Genomic DNA, 19352 nt, shown 5'->3' on the forward strand with positions numbered 1-19352 from the left:
AGAGAGGAGATACTCACTTCCCTGGTTGCCATGGCAACATACCTGCTCCTCACTCCAGCATCGTCCCTGAACACAGAGACAGAAGTCTGTCTGATGTGCAAGAAGCAAGAGGGAGACCGACAGACAGAAAGAAAGAGAGGGAGAGACAAGGCATGCATTTTTAACAGTTCCTCAGCGCATAATACACAACTCTCAAAATACTGAGCAATATCTGGTATTCTCACCAGGATCCAGAAGCCCGTTCCCCAAATCCCAACTTGATATGATTTCTAACAGTTCATTGTTTTCATTGACACTTAGCACAAGTGTGCACACATATGCACGCACATACATCCTCCCATCACAATGGGAGTAACTCACATTCCAAACAAGCCCTTAACACAGCCTACAATTTGACAGAGCCCACTCGAACTCACCACACATGTGGGTGGACTTGAAATTCAATGAGCCTCAAAAACAAAGGTTACTTCCACCCAGAGCCTCAAAAATGAACGGGAATTCTCAGCAAACTCTAGCTGTTGTAATATCACTGCAGCCCTCTAATGATATTTATGACGGCTGAAAATGTAGCAGGAATGTTTTGTTGCCATCTTAAATTATGACATTATTAATTTAAATTTAATAGTCCAAGATTATTTTGTTAATTTTTGTTAATTCATATCACAGAGGAACTGCTTTGATGAGGTTTAAATCTTGATTGGATCTTGATTGAAAACAAAACAAAACACACACACAAAAAAAACTTACAATCTGAACAATGAACAAACTTTACCTTCAGGAGCACAATGAGTGCAGTTCATACTGTCTGCCCATGAAACTGCCTATGAAAATCGATAAGATACAAGTGAGTGAGGGAATGGACGGACGCCGTACATATATTGAATCTTGCAGACAGTTTACAGACAGTTATCAACCGGTCAAAACTCAGATTAAACACATGACATTAATTTAAATCCATCAGGATTATCATAGCACTCTGGGAACACAGTTTCTCACAGCCATGCCCTGCAGGATACCACACACCGTCCTTGTGAATGCAGGCTATATGTAGATTTGCTCTCAGGTGTGTTGCAAGTGTGATGAAATTTAGTTTCCAGTGGCAGAAAGCGCTGGAAACGTGAGGAGTCCGTGCATGTGCCCTGGCGGCCCACGGCACAGTAACACACACTTTGCCTGCTACCTGCATCTCCCGCTGCAGCTTCAATCTGCCAGGTGAGACAGGGGAGGCTAGACTCAGTATAATTTCCAGACTCCACCGAAACGCCACAGTCAGCCTGTTCACTGTAACACATTCCGTCATTACATATACATGATGTTTGTGCATGCACTGGCCCATGTTTGCAATGTTGCTTTGTGGTCTTTTGGGACCCAGACTGAATGTATGCATCACAACCTGAGGGCCTCTTTTTGTTTTCTTAACAGTGCGCGCTCAACCGAGCATGCTACGGGGGGCAGGGTAACTAGGCTAAAACGGGCAGTGACGAGCAGCGACATCCGCCAGTGAGCGCCCGAGTCATCGTTCAAATCGGCCAATGGGAGCGGCCAGGCGACTCTCCTCTCCTGTCACAGCCAACCGGAGGCGGAGCTTGCGGCCGAGGCCCCACCCCTCCAGGCCACGGGGTTTGGTTGCACACAGGCTGCAGTTTCAGTTTGTTTTATTCACCATTTTGAGTAGCTGAAGGTAAAAAATTAACAAAAATTGCGTTTGGAGGATAAGTCGCTCCGGTAATTTTATTTTTTCGCGCTAGCTCGGGCGGTGGAGTTGTGCGCCGACCTCGCCCCCCCCCCCTCGGAGTTTTGCAGAGCGGGAATATTTAGTTTTTTTATTTTTTTTCCTGGGGCTTTCTTCTTCTCCCCCCCTTTTTTCTTATATCCTTAACCTCTACAGTATTCCTGCAAAATGTCAAGACCAGTGAGGTAGGTTTCTTCCCTCAATCGCCCTCCGCTCTGCATAATAACGACGCGGTGCAGGGCAGGCATCGCAGACTACACGCACGTCTCTTCCATGTCGAGCTTATGACCAGGGAATAGTGTTGTTTCATGAAAGATTTATGCAAATTTCTGGGTGCGTGTGTGCCTCTTATGCGTGTGTATATGCGTGTCTCTCTCTCTGTGTGTGTGTCTTGTCCGTGCACCAGCATTTTCTAACATGGATCCCAGCAGCAGCAGTGTGTGGAGTGTGTGGACTGTTCGCCATGTCTTGCACTCACACACACATACACACTCACACACACACACACAGTGAGAGAGAGAGAGGGAGAGCCATTGCCCGCCGTCCTGGTGTGTCTAACGTGTATCATGCTGGAGAAAACCCGATCCATGATGTGCATTGTTGACTGCTATGTAGGCCAGGCGGAAAATTAGGCAGTGTGATTTAACTGGTTTACATTACACGGCTCGGATATGCCACGGCCCTGATATTATTATTATTATTTCCCCCTTTTCTCTGCGTGAGAATATGGCTACCCATTCATCCAAGGGAGGCTCTGAAATGCTGTTATAAAAAAAAAAAAAAAGGCAGGAGAGGAGGAGGTGGTGGTGGTGGTGGTGGTGGCGGCCTCTGGATTTGATCTTGTTACCGCGCAGACTGGCGTGCCCATGTCGTACCCACCTTTTTCTTTTTTTTTATTATTTCCCTTCACATTACGCACAGAAATACGTCGCGTTTGGACTCGGGAGATGCGTTTATAAACGAGGAACAATGGACGTGCATGTTTTTTTTTTTCGCCAGTGGAAATGCTGTAGTAGGGGAGGAAAAGAGAGGAGGGAGAGCGGGGCTACATTTTCACTGCTGGCAGTAAATTAACACTGTTGGCTGATGTCAGAAGTAGGCGGAGAGCTTGCAAAAGTCACCACACCCCCCTCGGCGCAAAATCCCCGCGATGACTCGGGCGCACAACGTGTCTGCTGCTCCTTTAAGAGGGCCCGAAAATGTGTTTTTAAATGTCGTTTGCAGCCCCTCCATTAATATGTGGTGTGTGTTGTTTTTTTCTTTTTTTTTGTGCCATGTGATCTTCATCTTATACCTGCATGACACTGCTGTTCCTTCCCCCTTTGCACGTGTCTAATTTTACATTAAACAGGCCTTGTAAAACTGCTAAATGTGACTTGATCAAACAGGGAGGCACTGGAGAAGCAGTCAGCAGCACTGTGTCACTGTTTTCTGCCAAAGTGAGATGATCATAGTTCACATTATAAGGAGGAATGACGAATAATAGCAATGCAGTATAAAGTGTATTGGAGTGCAGTTTAAAGTGGCCCCTGGTGTTGTGGCTCTGTCATTTTTTTTTTGCCGCCCCTCCCCTCTGCACACTGGCTTACGATTGGTATTTCATTCAGTTCTGAGTCTAAACAGGCATAATTTATTATGTAATGATGATGGTGGTAATAATAATGTCAACAATAAGCCACGGCTTTGATAACACTCCATTAAAAAGGCCAGCTTTTATTTAAATAGCCTTTTTGTTTTTAAGTGTGACACATTTTGTTTTCTCTATGTAAATGAAAGCCGGGCCTTTAAACTTCAAATGGATTCTTGTCATATGTAGGATGTATGGCAGCGCCTCTTTCCTAGTTGTTTGAGCACAGAACCGTTTTTATTTTATTATTTTTTTAGGAAGGTCTGAAGACTTGCCATGCCATTGCCTAAGCTAGTCCAGCCTTGCTTTTGTGTATGTGTGTGTGTGTGTGTGTGTCAGTTTCTATCATTTTAATGGACAATAAAAGAACAGACATACCAAGAAACAAACAAAAAGAACAATGGACAGAGTTATTCTTTTTTTTTTTTTTTTTTTTTTTTAAATCACATGAGGGAAGCAGTCAGGATCAGTGTTCCCTCTAGACCGGCTCTAAGTGTGCCAATTCATCACATTGATTAGGTCATATCTTATTATTCGTTAGCTATTGCCTCTCCTTTTTCCCAATAAATTGGTGGCATAAGAGGGTTTGGAAGCTTAGGTGGCAGCTGACAACAAATTCACATGTCAAATCATACCTCACTAAATTTTTACCTTATGTTGACAGTTTTTTTTTTTTTTTTTTTTTTTTACCCATACTGATTGCTCTGAGACGTGTTTGGGAATGTGTGGGAGATGCTGCCAAGTATGCCACTGGCTGCTCCTGCCCAGTCTGAAGACGTGTCTGAGGCCTTCCCTGTGCTGTGTGTCAGCGTGCCCGCCTGCTCTTGTAATCTAAGCGCTTGTAAAGTGGTTTATGGCCTCTTACCCCCCCCCCCATCCACCCCCACCCCAGCAGTCCAGCCTGCTCATTTAACCTTGCGAGGATCCACAGATAATTACTATTGCAGAGAATGCTTGCCGAGGAGCTGGGATGCCATTGGTGGCGCTCAGAGTGGGAGGAGGGAGGTTTTTTTTTTTTGTTGTTTTGTTTTTTTTTTTTTTTTCTTCTTCTAGGATTTTCAGTCACCATCGTCCCTCGGTTCTGTGTCAGCGTTGCTATGTAGCCTCTAGGCGTGTGAGTTACAGTGAGTACCTGAACTATGTCCAGCTGCTGTCACCTGAGGCTTTGCTCATACACTTTCCCAAATGAGCTCTGGAAACTGTAGAAGGTAGACCAGTGTCCAGTTCATCGCCCCCACTCGGAGGCTGCCTCTCCAACCAGCGCGCGCACCCAAAACGCATTCACACATGGCTGAGAGGTTGCAGTCTGCTGAATTGCTTGATGTGACAGATAACGGTTTGCTTGTTGCCTCCTTTTTAGAAAATGAATCATGCACATGGGTATGTCTAATTTTAATCCGGTTTGGGCTGCACGGCCACGTTGCTCAGTGTGACATGAGCCTCTCTGATGCGATGTGTGTACTTCCTCCACAGGAACAGGAAAGTGGTGAACTACTCACAATTCAACGAGTCTGACGATGCAGGTAAGAACAGATGGAGATGTGTTCGTGTGGGCATGTGTGCGAGGAGCATACTGACACTGAAGTTAAATCAATATCAGGCCAATAACGGGTTGAGATTATACCACAGGATTGCCACAGTTTATAAAAATCAAAGACCACATGTAACATTTCAGGAATTAAAGCAAAATTACCACATATTCTGCATTTGTAACACCTAAGCAAAGCAGTGGGCAATTTATCTATTTTACCAACACCAATATGGGATTTTAGATTTGTTAATATTGTGAAATGGCATTAGTGTTGCCTTTTCCTGCTTTTTTTTTTTTTTTTTAGCTGCATTACAGTAAAACAACATTTTCTGAACTTATTTGACTCTTTCAGCTATGCTACTATTTGCCTTTACCTGCTGGGTCGCCGTCTCCACATTACTAATGATTGTTTTATCATAAATCTTTTGTGTGTACTTATCTTTTAAAGCCAAAAACATCTCCACATTATCGCCACAATATCAATATCAAGGTAGCCGGTTAAAGATAGTGTGATGTTTGATTTTGTCCATATCGCCCAGCCCTACCTTAGTACATGAAATTAATATAATACATTTTCTCCTGTAAACCAACGCTCTAAACCTACTTTTCTCCAGTATAGATAGATATAGACAAATAGATTTACTTTATTGATCCCAAACTGGGAAATTATTAAATTTCCCAGTGTAAGTAATGGATCAGTTGTTGTTCTGTTTTGGGCAATGGAGGGTTTAGCCAGTGGAGCAAGAGGGGAAAAAAATGTTAAAAGAAAAGAAGAAAAAATGTAGTTGTGTGTGTGACTAGAAACTAAATCCCGGTCCTTTCTCTGCAGATGAGGAATATGGAGGCGACAAGCCCAAGAAGGTGCGCACGGCCCCTCGTGAGCCGAAGCACAAGCGCTCAAAGAACTCACAGGATGACAGGTGAGCTGGTTGTGGGTTGGCAGCGCTGGATTCTCAAATTCGCTGCCGTTTGACTGCTGACTGTATCACAGCAGTATGACTTGGCACCAAAACAAGACAGCCAGTGCCAACATGCCATGCCTCTGTTTCATTAACTGCACTATGTGTAGCGTTTTAGCATCAATTATTGTCACATTAATTTTGAGACGCAAGTATAATTGCGAGGAATAGTTCAGACAAAAGTGAAAATTTGTCGTTTGTCTTCTCACCTTCGTGCCAGTCGAAGCGCTGGCACAGTAAACTAGTGCAGCTTCACGGCGGCCCTCTCCAAAACAAATGGACTGAAATGAGACGGTTTAGAGTCCCAAAAAGGGGCACAGCATTACCATAACAGCGCACTCTCAAGCGCTGCGAAGTCAAACGGTTGCACTGTGGGTCCAAAAGTCCACTATTCACCTCGTTATCCCCCAGATTTCCTGCTCTCGTTCCGCATCGCATCGGCCATCACAACAATAGCGAGCACATGCTGCCTCGCTGTTGGAAATGTTGTAATTACAGTCGGATCACGCTTGAGTGGCCCAATAAAGTGGTAAATACAAATGGGCAAAAGTGGATTTAGCTTCCAAGATGCCAAGATGTGACATTCTTTATTTAACTTTTAGGTGCCACACATAATACCTTTGCCGGTGGAGTTATGTAAATATCAATTATTAAACCAGTGTGAATATTCTCCCCTTTATTCTGCTGTTGCTGCATAAAGTACAGTAAATTAGTCATCAAAAAAGGGTCTGTTTTGGTATTTCTGACTAAAAATGCTTGAATACATGACAAGTTGCACTTAAAACTGTTACATGAAGGCAGCAAGAGTGTTCCCCCAAATTGCTATAGGATGACCAGAGCTGTATGACGGGAAAATCCAGGAGATAATCATAATGATAATGATAATATTGGATTTTTGGATACATAATAAGAATTAAGTTGCTTGGCGAACTCCCAACATCATTTTTTGCCTTTTTGGGGATTCTGAAGGAGCCACCTTTGTTCATTTGGAGAAGTCTGATACCGAGCACTGCTAGTAAACTTAATGTGTATTATTTGAACGGTGTGTCAGCTGATGTGTGGTTCAGTAGGTGATGATCAAATTTAAGTGGTGGAATGGTAGGAATTTTGGAAGGAATTATTATTATTGTAGTTGTTGGTGTTGTTGTTTTTTAAGCAAATGATCCCATTCGTGTGAAATCCGGCAGCATCACTGTCTTTGACATTGTGTGCTGTAATGTGCTTGAGCATAGTTATACATTCTGTTAATGGAAATGTACATTGCACATGTGCCTGCATGTTCATTAACACTCAGTCTGCTGGTCAGCTTCTTTCTTGGCTTTGGTGGGAAATGTGGTGGTAAATTGCTTTATGGTGCAACGTGAGAAAGTTTTACGGCACAAAAGGGAAACCAAAACATCTTTGAGTGCAACTAATTAACAAACCTATCCTGCTTCCGCTGTTTTAACTTGCAACAACAAACCGGGGCATCTTTCATGTCTTCACTTTCATCTTTATCATCTATAACAAAGGCTAAAACATGCCCAAAAAAACTCAGCAGCAGTGCACATTTTGATTTGGATTTTTTTTTATATTCATTGAAGTGCTTGAAGATGAAGCAATGCAAAAAACTAAAAGGGATTTAGAAAAGTGAAATGGAAGCAGTGTCCAGTGGAGAGAGTGGATACCTGACCTGAGCCTGCTGGGACCCGGTGGGTTGGGTTGGACCGGGTTCGGGTCTTGTTGCCATTATTTTAGTGAAAAATGATGGATCTGCTGTCTGTCCTGGGCCACTTCCTGCGCAGCGGCGGTGTTAAGAGTTTAAAAAGATTGCCTGTCGGGTTCGGGTCGGGCTCAGTTACTGTTCCCTCGTCTCGGGTCGGGTTCGCACAAAAATACGCGGCCCGGTCTGCACTCCAGTGATACAGATCCCTACCCGGTCAATAGCGGACATGATACTGTGTTTCCTTGAGAAATACAAACACAGCCAGGGGCAACAACATTTGGGTGCCATCGTTAGCATTACAAGTCAGCAGCAGAACCGCGGAATATTCCTGAGGGCTTGAATTAATGTTCAAAAACTGAATTTGACTACCAGATCAATGATGTGAAATTCTTTATTCATTATAGCACAAAAAACAACATGGGCTCTCCTTTGGTTTTCTGTTCCCCCTGAAAACACGGATAAATGGGAAATTATGAAATGTAATTAAAGTCAAGTGAGATTTGAAATAATTATTCAGCTCTTTTCCTCAAAGTTGTTTGTTAGAGTTCCAGTTGCATCAAATCAAATCCACCCACAGGTTTAGTGCTTCCATTTGTCTCATGGTTTTTGAAGAGCGCCTCTAACACCGAGTCAAAACGCCTTGTCGTCTTTATTGACCGATAGCATCAAAGGAGGGATTAGACCGCTTCAGTGACTCTAATGGACATAAACATGGTGGAACGGTCAAATATCTCATTTACACTTTGTCACTTCATACATTTTGAGGTGTCCGGATAGCGGCTGGACAGCTGAGAGGCCGAGTGGAAATGCATCTAAGACTATTAGGACTGGATTTTAACTTAACTGGATTTCTCAAACCACATTAGAAGGGGTTGTTCTGGTCAAGTGGACATGCGCCAGACTCCACAAGCCACATGCATCACCTGTACGCCACCTGAAATGTTGCTGAAATAATGCACTAGCGCCAGTGGGAGAGAAGCACAGCTGCTGAGAAACTTCACCCACATTCATAAGAAGCTAGAATAGTGACTGCACTCCCTTTGGTGCCCGGTTTTCCCAATTTTGCCTGTGGTAACTCCCTCTGTGATGTTTCACATCTCTTCCAAATGGCGTAAGCAGCGCCGGTCAGTTCCAGCGTTTAGAGTGCCGACGCTGCCAACCCGCTGCACTGTAGATACATTTGGCGCACAAATAGAGCGCGCTCAGAGTCACTGCTGGACTGCAAGTGAGGCGAGGTGCCTCCACCCACGTCCAGAAAGGTTATTTAGCGCAAATATCAGACGGCTAAAGTTTCTTGGGTCTTGTGGTCATCTGCATTTTGTGCAGGAAAATGCAGTCGTATATCTGTTTGTCTAACTAAGAGGCATCAATGTGGCCAGGTGTAAGACGTGGAAAAATCATACCTGGATATTATCTGGATGCATGACATGACACCTGTAAATTGGGCCAAATTTTTATGTCTTTACAAGCCACAGTTACAAACAGCAGGGCTGAGGCAAATTGGAGCTATACTTTTGTGATAATTTTTATCATATATATTTACTTTTTTGAATAATTACTGCGTAATTTAGTTAAATCATGTTGATGTTAGCCAGCATGACAGCTGGCTGAGTGACTGACGTTTGATCATCAGCTGATTGTACGTCTGCCAGGCAAAAACAGTTCAAAAAACGCAACAAGCTGCTCTGTTTTGCAGACTTGGCGCGCTTTATTGGGCATTCAAAATGCGCCCTGTTTATTGAGACCTCGAGCTGCTATCTGCCACATGTGGCACAGTTGCCGCTATTGACGTCGTTGTCTGTGTGCAGCAAAAGCCAAATGCAGTTCCTTTGCTGTTCACATGAACTGAATGAATGAAGTAAAGTCAAATTAAGTCATGTGGAATGAGTTTTTCTCTCACATGTGTGGGCTGCAGTCATCACACAGCTTTTTAGCTGCTCTATCAGATTTTTCAGTAAGTAAAAATACATTAACTAACACACCAGACTGCTTTTATCACCCCATTCTTAACAAAATGTGAGCAAAGACAAATATCTCAAACGTCTTATTATTTCTAAGGTTCAACAGTGCAAATCATGAACACAAAGACTGTGATCTCCTGTAAGTTAATTTTGAAACTTAAAGGGATGTCTGATGCTAATTTAAGTAACATTTAAGACTAATAGCACCCCCAAATAAGCCTCAACAGTAAAAAGTAAACAATAGAAAAGTGATGCATGGAGAACTGGCTGCATTTGTTAGACCTCTGACACTTTATTTAGGACTCAAACGCCACATCTAAAATGGCAGCACCCACTCTAAAAATTGGCAGTTTTTCTGTGTCCTAAGCCGGTTTGGTCAGTCTTGACCTTTCCTTCCTAAAGCTGGAAACCAGAGTGAAGAGCTGAGGTGGTTTAAAATGTGAAGCTGCTCCATCGACAACAAACGGAGCAGCGACTCTGTTCGGCCGTACGATTCTAAACCGAGCGCCTCCACCAAAAATGAAGGTCATATTCTCATATTACAAACAGGTATGAACCAGAATATAACCCACAGAAAAACGTTCTGGGTTGACAGTCAGTGAGCCGTTCATTGTCTGCGGAGCCGTGTCCAATTTTACGCCCCAGTGACATCACAGATTCATGGGTTCCTCTTTGGTTTCTAACTTTAGGAAAAAAAAGCGGTGCATGTGGAAGTATCGGCTGACCTCTCCGAGGGCACGGGAACGTGAAATGTCAAAATGTGCGGTATTCCCCTTTAACCATATATTGGCGGCTGCAGTTTTTCATTGTGATGTGGTCGTATAAGACGCCGCGTGTTGCCAGTGCAGCTCGAAGGCCGAGGCTCTCGTACAGCACTTTAAGGCAGTTTGGCCAGTTCTCTCTTGATGCCCTTTTTTTTTTTTTTCTCTAATTGGCAACCCAAAACGCTGCAAGACTTAAAACTCGATGGAACTATTTCAGTTTTAGTTTTCTCCTGATTCTGTCTTGCCGCCTACTTTGTCTGCTTGCTAGTAGCGAGTTCAGCTGGGCGCACAGGAGTTGTAATGACCCGAGCTAAAACTTGTTAGCCTTGTGCTATCCAGTGATCAAACGGTGCAAGAGAAAAAAAGACCAGTCTCCTATTTTTTTTTTTTTTTTTTTTTTTTTAGTCTGCAGCTAAAATATTAAGGAAAAAAAAAAAAAAAAACACAGATCAACCACCGCCAAACTGCATTCTGCATTTTCAAGCAAAACATTTGGCACGCATTCTTTTTTAGGAAGAAATGTTTCATTTCAAAAAAAGGAGGCTATAAATACTTAGTTGTACACAGCGTCTCAATAATTGATCGTTGTTTCGTCTACTGTAAGGCTCGGGTTCCTGCTTCACCTCCCAGCTCTGAGTCTGCTGTTTCATCCCGAGCTGTAGGATGGTTGGTCAGGCAAATCTTTCCATTATACTAATTAGTTATGTGTCGATTATTTATTTATGGCAAATGAAATGTAGATTCAATCTGTGCCTTCGAAACGGTCTCCTTGGCTACCTGTGCTGTGGTTGCTAAGATGTTTTTTTTTTTTTGTTTATGTCTTATTCTTTATTGCAGTGAGGACTCTGATGACAAGCTCTCCAAATCCAAAAACGATTCAGCAGGTAAGTCAGGTGCTGCTTTTGTGGTTTACTAGTCAAGGCGTTGTGGATGACAGGCACCTGTTGAACCAGAGGGCCGGCCCGCCATCTTGACTCCTCCCCTGTATCGCTGCAGATGACTTTGGCAGCGATGAAGACAACGACTTCGGAGAGGAGGACGACGAGGACGGGGGAAGCGACTACGAGGCGAAACGAGGGAAAAAGGGAAAGAAAGCCAAGGTGGAGAAGCCAAGCAAGAGGACGCCGAAGAGAAAACGGCCTGCAGGTATATACAGTCAGATTCCTGCCTCGCCATGTGAGCCTGATCATGTTTGAACTGCGTGGGCGTCGTGCGTCGGGACCGCACGGATTTTACAGAAATATTTTTTGTGACTGTGATAATCTGAATCATTAAATGTGTACATCACAGTTTATGATGCGCCACCCTGATACATGGTGCAGTGTTACGTTGTCGTGGCAGCGTGTCTGTGTGTAGACGTTATCATGTAACCACAATAAGCCATGCATAATGAATGACAGCAGCCTCACACTTAACCCACAGGTTCCCCCTGTAGACTAAATGATCTGATGGGATTTTGGAGCACCTTGCCACAACTTGCATGTTTTTTTTAACTATAAATTTTTAATGCCAGAAGATGCAGAGTTAACATTAATACCACTTCTGAGGACAGTTACATTGACATGGAAATATTAGCCCATGAATTAGCCTAATGACCTCATTAGCATAACTGCTTACATGACTGTGTGCACCTCATGCACATGTTGTGTTGCAATGCATAAATTCTTCAGAAGGTCTTAAGAAAATAGTTCAAAAAAATGTGTGGGCGGTTTGGGCCTTTGCAAATGATTTGCCCAAAGGGGGCCCGACATTTACAGGTCAAAACATGATGACATATTTTGGTGGAAGGGAAGGTTGCACTTCTACAGTGGAGTGCTCAACCTCGAATCCAATGGGCCTGTTCAACAAATATCAAAAGGTTAGCACATCCAAAATTTCACATATTGCAAATTTCAGTCACATCATGCTAGAGAAATGCTTACGGCACAGAGCCTTCATCAGAGCAGCTGAAATTTGAATATGTTGTCAACCTTGACTTGAATATTTGGGATGTGTTGCCTTTTCACTTTTTTTTTTTTTTTTTTTTTTTGTTGAAGAAGACATATTTGTTCTTGATTTGCCGAGAGAGAGAGACTGTGTCATTTCTGGTGGATGTAATGTTTACTGTTGGCTTGTATTTTTTATTTTTTTTTCATCATTAAACAGTTGTGCAGTCTCTCAGGTTATGAATCACTGTGTGTGACGCTCCGCTTTCCCGCTGTGCAGATGACAGCGATGATGACAGGGAGGTGAGTCGTAAGGTGCGTACAGTGCGCCAGGCCGCCTCCAAGGCTGTGTCCAAACAGAGGGAGATCCTGCTGGGTGACGGAGGCAGCGAGGACGAGGAGCGCGAAGACCAGGAGGAAGGCTACATGGACCGTAAGTACAGCCGCACTGTGTGGGGGCAGGGGAAAAAAAAAATGTGGTTTTGGCGAGAAACCTGAATAAATGCATATATTTCGAAGTTTTCGCAGCAATATCAAATAGATGTTAGAGAGGGATTTATGACCTGTTTAAACTTCCTAACACTCGCTCTAAACAGCTCATGATATATAATAAAAACAACTAATGCCATTTTTTTTTTAAATCAAAGCAAATATTTAAATAAAAGTGCAATCATTTATTTCTAATCATTTGTAAACGGACTTTGGGACGGTTTAAATTATTTTTCAGCGGGGTGGATAAAGTTAGTCTGGAGCCCTGGTGAAACTCACTGAGGCCTAACACACAGTTTGAACAACACACACTGCAGTAGATGTAGATTTGTAAAACATTATGCTGCTGCTGTATGCTTATGTGACCAGTGACTGCAGATCCATAAAGAGTCTTAGATTAAAGCAAGGCCTGAAAATATGAACGTTTGAAGTCGCTTTAAATGGATCATCTATATTAGGTGTTTTTAGTTTGACGTTTCACTTGAGTTTTTGATTCGAGATCAGCAGGGATGCACCAATCTGAGGTTATTAGCGCCGATACTGGAGTCGTTGCAGGCAAAATTTTAGGCATTTGGTGTCAGCTGTAGATTGTTTGATCAATGGTCTGATCCATTTTTGTAAATGTATGTGTTTAATTTTAGATTCCAGTACATCTGTGCAAAATTTTGTGAAGTATTTGCTATAAACAAGCTTTGTCCACCACTGATCAGCAGTTTTTCATGTCGGATTTTACATCAAACCAGAGGTTAAAAACATTTAAACTACTAATTGCAGGCTACTCTTTGCAATGCAAGGGTTTGGAGGGGTGACAGTAGAAGAGCTAATTAGAAAACAACAGATTTAAATTGAAAAAAACACAAGTACAAGTTCTCACAGACAGAAGGCCAGGTGTGCACCGAGGCAGAAAATAGTCGATGCACTTGAAAAAATACTCCAACATTTTGGGCAGACCACCCGTTTTCTGACCTACCCACACTGAGACAAGATGTTCGATACCATTTTGTACGTCCCGTAGTTCGGTTCCTATGGGTAGCATTTCACATTAGCTTAGCATAAAGACTTGAAGTCTATGGGAGTCGTTAGCATGGCTCTGTCAACATGACAAAAATATATTGTTGTTTGTTTTTTGTTTTTTTTTATTTCAAGATGGGTAGTTTAAATGCACATGTTAAATTGTGTAAGTAAGGCAGCTTTGGGGTTGCTATAAAGTTTATTTTTTTCACTTTGATGGAACCAAGCTAACGACTCCCATAGACTTCAAGTCTTTATGCTAAGCTAACACAAAATGCTACTGCTAGGAACCACACCACTGGACGTACAGAGGTGAAAATGGTATCAAACATCTTGAATCAGGCTGCGTAAATCTGAAAAGGGGTATTTTTCCCAAAGGGTTGTTATTGGATTTATCGCACCAAATGACCAGGCCATCTTGGTGCTGGAAAATATATATTTAGTTATTTAATGGATCACATGGAACTTCTCTGACTCTGCTCCAACAAGGTATGTGAATGCCTTCTGGCTGCTTCACAGACGTGACGGCCATTTGTTTCTCTGCAGTCAAATGGAGCTCAGACATTTTCTGCAGGTCACCGCTGAGTTTGACCACCCAGGATTCACTTGAGCTCGACTTTTCAAAGTGAGGTGTTGAAAAATAAACACTCAAGTTAATTACAAAAATACTGGATCAATACTTGGCATCAGCAAATACTCAAAATTTCATAACCCATGTCAATATTGAAGTTAAAAAAAAAAAAAAAAAAAAAACAGGCTGAGAACTTTTCTAGCAATTAAATTCTATCTGGTGCTAACAGGGGCTTTAAATATCATACATGGGATTTCTGGAAACTTGCAGATGGTCTTTATTTAAGCTGTAAGCTGAAACTCTGCAGATAAAACCCCGACAGGTATAACAAACTGTAGGTCAGCAGGGCTGGGTAAAAATATAGATTTTCCGGTCAATTGCAATTAATTTCAACAATCCAATATCAATTTTTAAAACCCAGAGGTCTATGTTGTAATCTATGCTTTTTTTTTTTCAGTGCATGTGAAGATTTGGCTAAAAGGTATTTGTAGTTTGCCTTCCATTTTGTAGACTGTAAACAGACTGCAAACTGTTGACCAGGTGACATGTTTTGAATGAACAACAGTGAGGCCAGTGCCATCAGAGAGCAATGCACAGGGTTTCCCCCAGGATTTTTTGAAACTGTGGTGCTGAGGTGGACGAACCCCCCCCCCCCCCCCCCCCTTCTTTTTTTTTTTTTGGAAAAAGAGCTCTAAGGCTCTATTGTAGTTCAACTCGGCCAGAGGTGGCCCATTGATGCTGAGCAGCATGCCTTCACCTACACATAAATACAATTTAAAGTGAGTGGAACTTGGTAAATTGAGAAAAACCAAACCTGGGTGGGGCTTGGGCTTTACTTGGTGCTGACTGGATTTACTCACGGCGCGATGTGCTGTCAACAGAAAGCAAACAGCCGGGCACTAGGCGTCCCTAGCAACACGGCCAACACTACCAAGCTAACGCTAACGTGCTAGCTAACGTTAGCTAACAGTAACAACACACTTTTTAGCCGGCATTTTTAGGGTCGCTAACGTTTGCTTTAGGGAACGTTAGCGACCCTAACGCTAACAACAGGCTTTTTTAACAACACACATTTTGATGCCCCGGTCATGGTTGGTAACTTTACAGGAACGTCCTCTCACTCGGCCCTCTCAGTGGAGACACGGCAGGTGAGAGGGCCGAGCGAGAGGACGTTCCTGTAGCAGCTCCTACCCCCCAGATACTACCAGGAACACTGCAGAAGCCCCAGTCGCAAGCCATCCACAATCCGAAAAAGCTCCAGCCCCGTCATGTCATATTTGGCTTTGACTATGACTGAACATTTGCTCTCACTTTAAGGAAAAAAATTCGGGATATATATCTTAAATCGATATTCAGCCAAAATATATTAGGATATGACTTTTGGTCCATATCGCCCAGCCCTACTGTCGGTCGCAATGCAATGTTAACATTAATAACATTAGGGTCGTTTTCACAGGCTTGAACAAAAAATGGATTAAACTTAATCTTGCATAGGTACCTTGCTCTCGCCCTTTTCTCTCCCTCTGCTTTTTACCGCCTCCACTCTTGAGCGCGCAGCAGTAGCACAAAGCAGGCGGGTGATAACTCCGGTGCGTTTTCAAAATAAAATTAATTGCGGCGTAGTGTAACATGTCGTGATATTTAATTTATCATTTAAAACTCTGATCATAGTAAGTATATGTGCGCAAATATATGCTATGTGTGTATGTAGGGTCGTTTTCACAGGTCATTCATACAATATACTTTAAATTGTGTTAACACCCGAAAAAAAAAAAAAAAAATCATCATTCCCAAGCCGTGGCGGCTTTTATTTAGCCGTGGCGGTGCGCCACGATCAATTACATGTAGCGGAAACCCTGATGCAGATATCTTAATATATTTTTGATTAAAAAAACCAAGATGTTGAGGAAGAGTTGGACACACACAAAGATAGAGCTGCCAGAATTGGTGTTACGACTGAAATATCCCAAACCGCACGATACAGAATCGAACCAAAGTCCAATCAGAGCTGAATTCAGTCGGGACACCAGTGCCAGTGCCCTATTAATCAGTTTACTAACAGAGGAGTCCACAGCGGTTCAGCGTAGACTCTCCGGCAGCCCTCCGGTACATTTATCATGCCCGCCTGTCCTGTGTGCAGCCGACGAGTCTGGCAGCGATGAGGACTTCATGGTGGAGGACGATGACGACAGCGACTACGGTCACTCCAAGAAGAGGAGCAAGAAGGTGATTCGACGGGGGCGGCCGGAGAAGAAGGAGAAGAAATCCCCCAAACCACGACTAAAGGCCACAGGTAGGACGGAGACACGTTTAGAAGTAGCTCTGCCCTCAGTCCTGTATATTGGAACCAAAATTATTTAAAAGAGTGGAAAGCCCAAATACACTACCAAATAATAATACACTCTTTAGTAATTATAATATTAATAGCTAAGAATGTATCAACAATAAATCATCATTATAAATATTGATTGATTGATATAAGGATTGAAATGCAAATGGAAGAAATGCAGAAACTCATTTTTAGCAAGAAATCATCAAACCCTGATTTTATTAGCCAATAAACATGGCGGACTGTGAATTTTTTTTCAATCAACAAAAATTTTCAGCCTTAAGCAAATGTAAAACTGCTGGAGGCAAATTTTTTTGTTATTTCCAGTCAGCCCATCTATTTTAAATACAGCAGAATTCATTTTAAAAAAGGACAGAACCCAGACTCCCCAGCCTGAGCCACGATTGGTGTGTTGTGTCATGGAACCAGATGACGGAGTCGATAATCTTCTCTGAAATTGATTTTGATATGAATTTGTGGGAAATTGTTAATGGTTTTGCCGCCCTCCCCTCCCCTCCCTTCCCCCCCCCCAGTCACCCCCAGCCCAATGAAAGGCAAGGGCAAGGGGCGCCCCAGCACCAAGGCCCTGGAGAAGAGCTCACCCAAAGAGGAGGAAGAGGAGGAGCCCGAGAGTCCCCTGGAGGAGGAAGAGGAGGAGGCGGAGAAGAAAGAGACCTCCCCCGCCCGCAAGAAGACGAAGGAGCCCGCAGGAGGGGAGGAAGAGGAGGAGGAAGAGGAGGAGGAGGACGGCTCGGAAGAAGAGGCGCCCTCTGGAGAAGACTAGAAGAATGGCACCCGTTGAAGCCCCTCCTCGATTTCTCTCTTTCTCTCTCTCGCTCTCTCCCTTTTCCTCTCTCTCTCTCTCTATCTATCTCTCTCTCTCTATCTCTCTCTCTCTTTCTCTTCTCAAGGTTTTGTTGTCTTTTGTTGCTCTGCATTTAGAGAGGGTTTTTGTTTTTGTTTTTTTCTTTTTTTCGTGGTGGCCTGGCTCAATGGTTTGGACTTCATGTGCTTTTCTTTTTTTTTTCTTTCTTTTTTTTTTTTTTTTTTTTTTTTTTTTTTTGGCTTCTCCCCCTCCCACCAGCACCACCACCCTGCCCTCCTGAACCTCACCCCCCCACCCCCCATTATAGCTCAAGACATTGTGCTCATGTGAACATACTGCGTATGTAAGGAGCTGTTTCCTATCCTCTCTCTCTCTCTCTTTTGTATTTCGGACAGCTACAACACTCAGCTTTACCCACCCTCCTGTTCCTTGCCATTCCCGCTTTTCACACCTGGTTTAGTAACACCCTTTTTATCTTTTGTAACGGTGTACATCTCTGAAACGTTTCCACAGACATCGGTTTCTGCCTTTCTAAAGAGCTCAGTGCTAGTGAGCATCCGTCCTGAGCCGTCGCCCCCCAAAAGCGTGGACGCACCAGTTCACCCTGCACAGGCTTGTGTTTGTGGGTTTTCTGTGTTTATGTTTATTTTCCTTCCTCGGGATAATCAGCGATCTGACATGGCCGGCTATGGGTAGAGCCCGCCGCTGGATCCCTTGATTTCTTCCTGTCTATCCATATCAGATCTGTGATAACTGGCGCTGTGGACCCGCTCACGGCGTCCCAGTGCCACCGACCGCAGCGCTGTATCTGCTAAGCGATGTTACCCGTCGGTTCAGCCGCCGAACCCCCCTCGCTCCTCCTCTCCGCTCTCACTTTAGGTACTTTCCGCTTTTAAAAAAAGAAAAAAGGGGGCATGTTTTAACAGGACGTGACAGGATAGCTTGTTGGGACGTTTGAACGGTTGGTTTGTTCAGTTTAAGCCTCCTTGGTCTCTGATTTTGCTTTTTTTTGTTGGTTTTTTTTTTTTAATTATCAGCCAGCTTTTTCTCGTAATATTCCTGTTTGTTGTATGATGTGAACTAATGAGCCGGTTTGCGCGGGGCGTACCTGGAGGAGAAGGAAATGAATAAAGTGGGCCGTCGCGTTTTCGGACAGCCACGCCGGGCTGCTGCTCGTAGATTCCTAACGGTTATCGGCGTGTTTTTCGTGGGCCTGTCCCGCGGGGTGGTGGGTCACTGCTGAGTGTTTGCTACATGCTGGACTGGCACTACCACAGACCTGCATGTGTGTGTACATACGCGTGTGTGTGTTTGTGTGTTTTTGTGTAATTGTTAAGAAGCGTATGCTTGCGTGGGTACTTGACGTAAGAGGGTCTGGCATTTTTTTTTTCTTTTTTTTTTTTTTTCTCTCAGCCTGAAAGGGCTCCCATCAGCTGCTTATGTGACTTAGTTTATATTGTATGTTAGGCTTCGAAAACGATACACCATGCTACGTGAAGTGCCCCCACCCTACCCCACCCTCCTCCAAAAACACACGTTTCCTGTAACCCTGCATGGCCAAAGCATCCTCTCACCATTCAACCCTTTGTGCCAGGCATCCCTAATTCTTTTTTTTTTCTTTCTTTTTTTTTTTTTATTATTAAATACAAGAAGAGATGTTTCTTTTTCTTTCGAGAGTCCAAAAAAAAAAAATGAATGTTTTTTTTCTCCTGTTGGTTCATTGTTCTAATTCTCTATTCAGATTTTTTTTGTAATGTTTGTTTTTTAAGAAAAGAAATAAAATGTATCTTGATTTTAAAGAGAAAAGTCGACCCTATCCAATCTGTTCTGCCTAATGTTTGGCCTAACAATGGGCGGGGGAGGGCGGGGAGGGAGACCAGACCAGCCATCCCTCCTTATTCACCCCCCTCCACCTCCTTCAT

General features: G+C 43.3%; 1 protein-coding gene across 1 annotated transcript; it reads left to right on the plus strand.

Annotated features, from left to right (window-relative positions):
• Nucleotides 1-1607: 1607 nt before the first annotated feature.
• Nucleotides 1608-17673, plus strand: nucks1a (nuclear casein kinase and cyclin-dependent kinase substrate 1a). The gene is made up of 8 exons (XM_030052094.1): nt 1608-1917; nt 4833-4882; nt 5720-5810; nt 11117-11163; nt 11276-11425; nt 12485-12637; nt 16416-16568; nt 17138-17673. The coding sequence occupies exons 1-8, from the start codon at nt 1901-1903 to the stop codon at nt 17386-17388; spliced, it is 912 nt and encodes a 303-aa protein (XP_029907954.1). The 5' UTR covers nt 1608-1900; the 3' UTR covers nt 17389-17673.
• The last annotated feature ends 1679 nt before the right edge of the window (nt 17674-19352 follow it).

This window comes from Myripristis murdjan, chromosome 5 (genome assembly GCF_902150065.1).
Source record: "Myripristis murdjan chromosome 5, fMyrMur1.1, whole genome shotgun sequence".
Taxonomy (NCBI): Eukaryota; Metazoa; Chordata; class Actinopteri; order Holocentriformes; family Holocentridae; genus Myripristis; species Myripristis murdjan.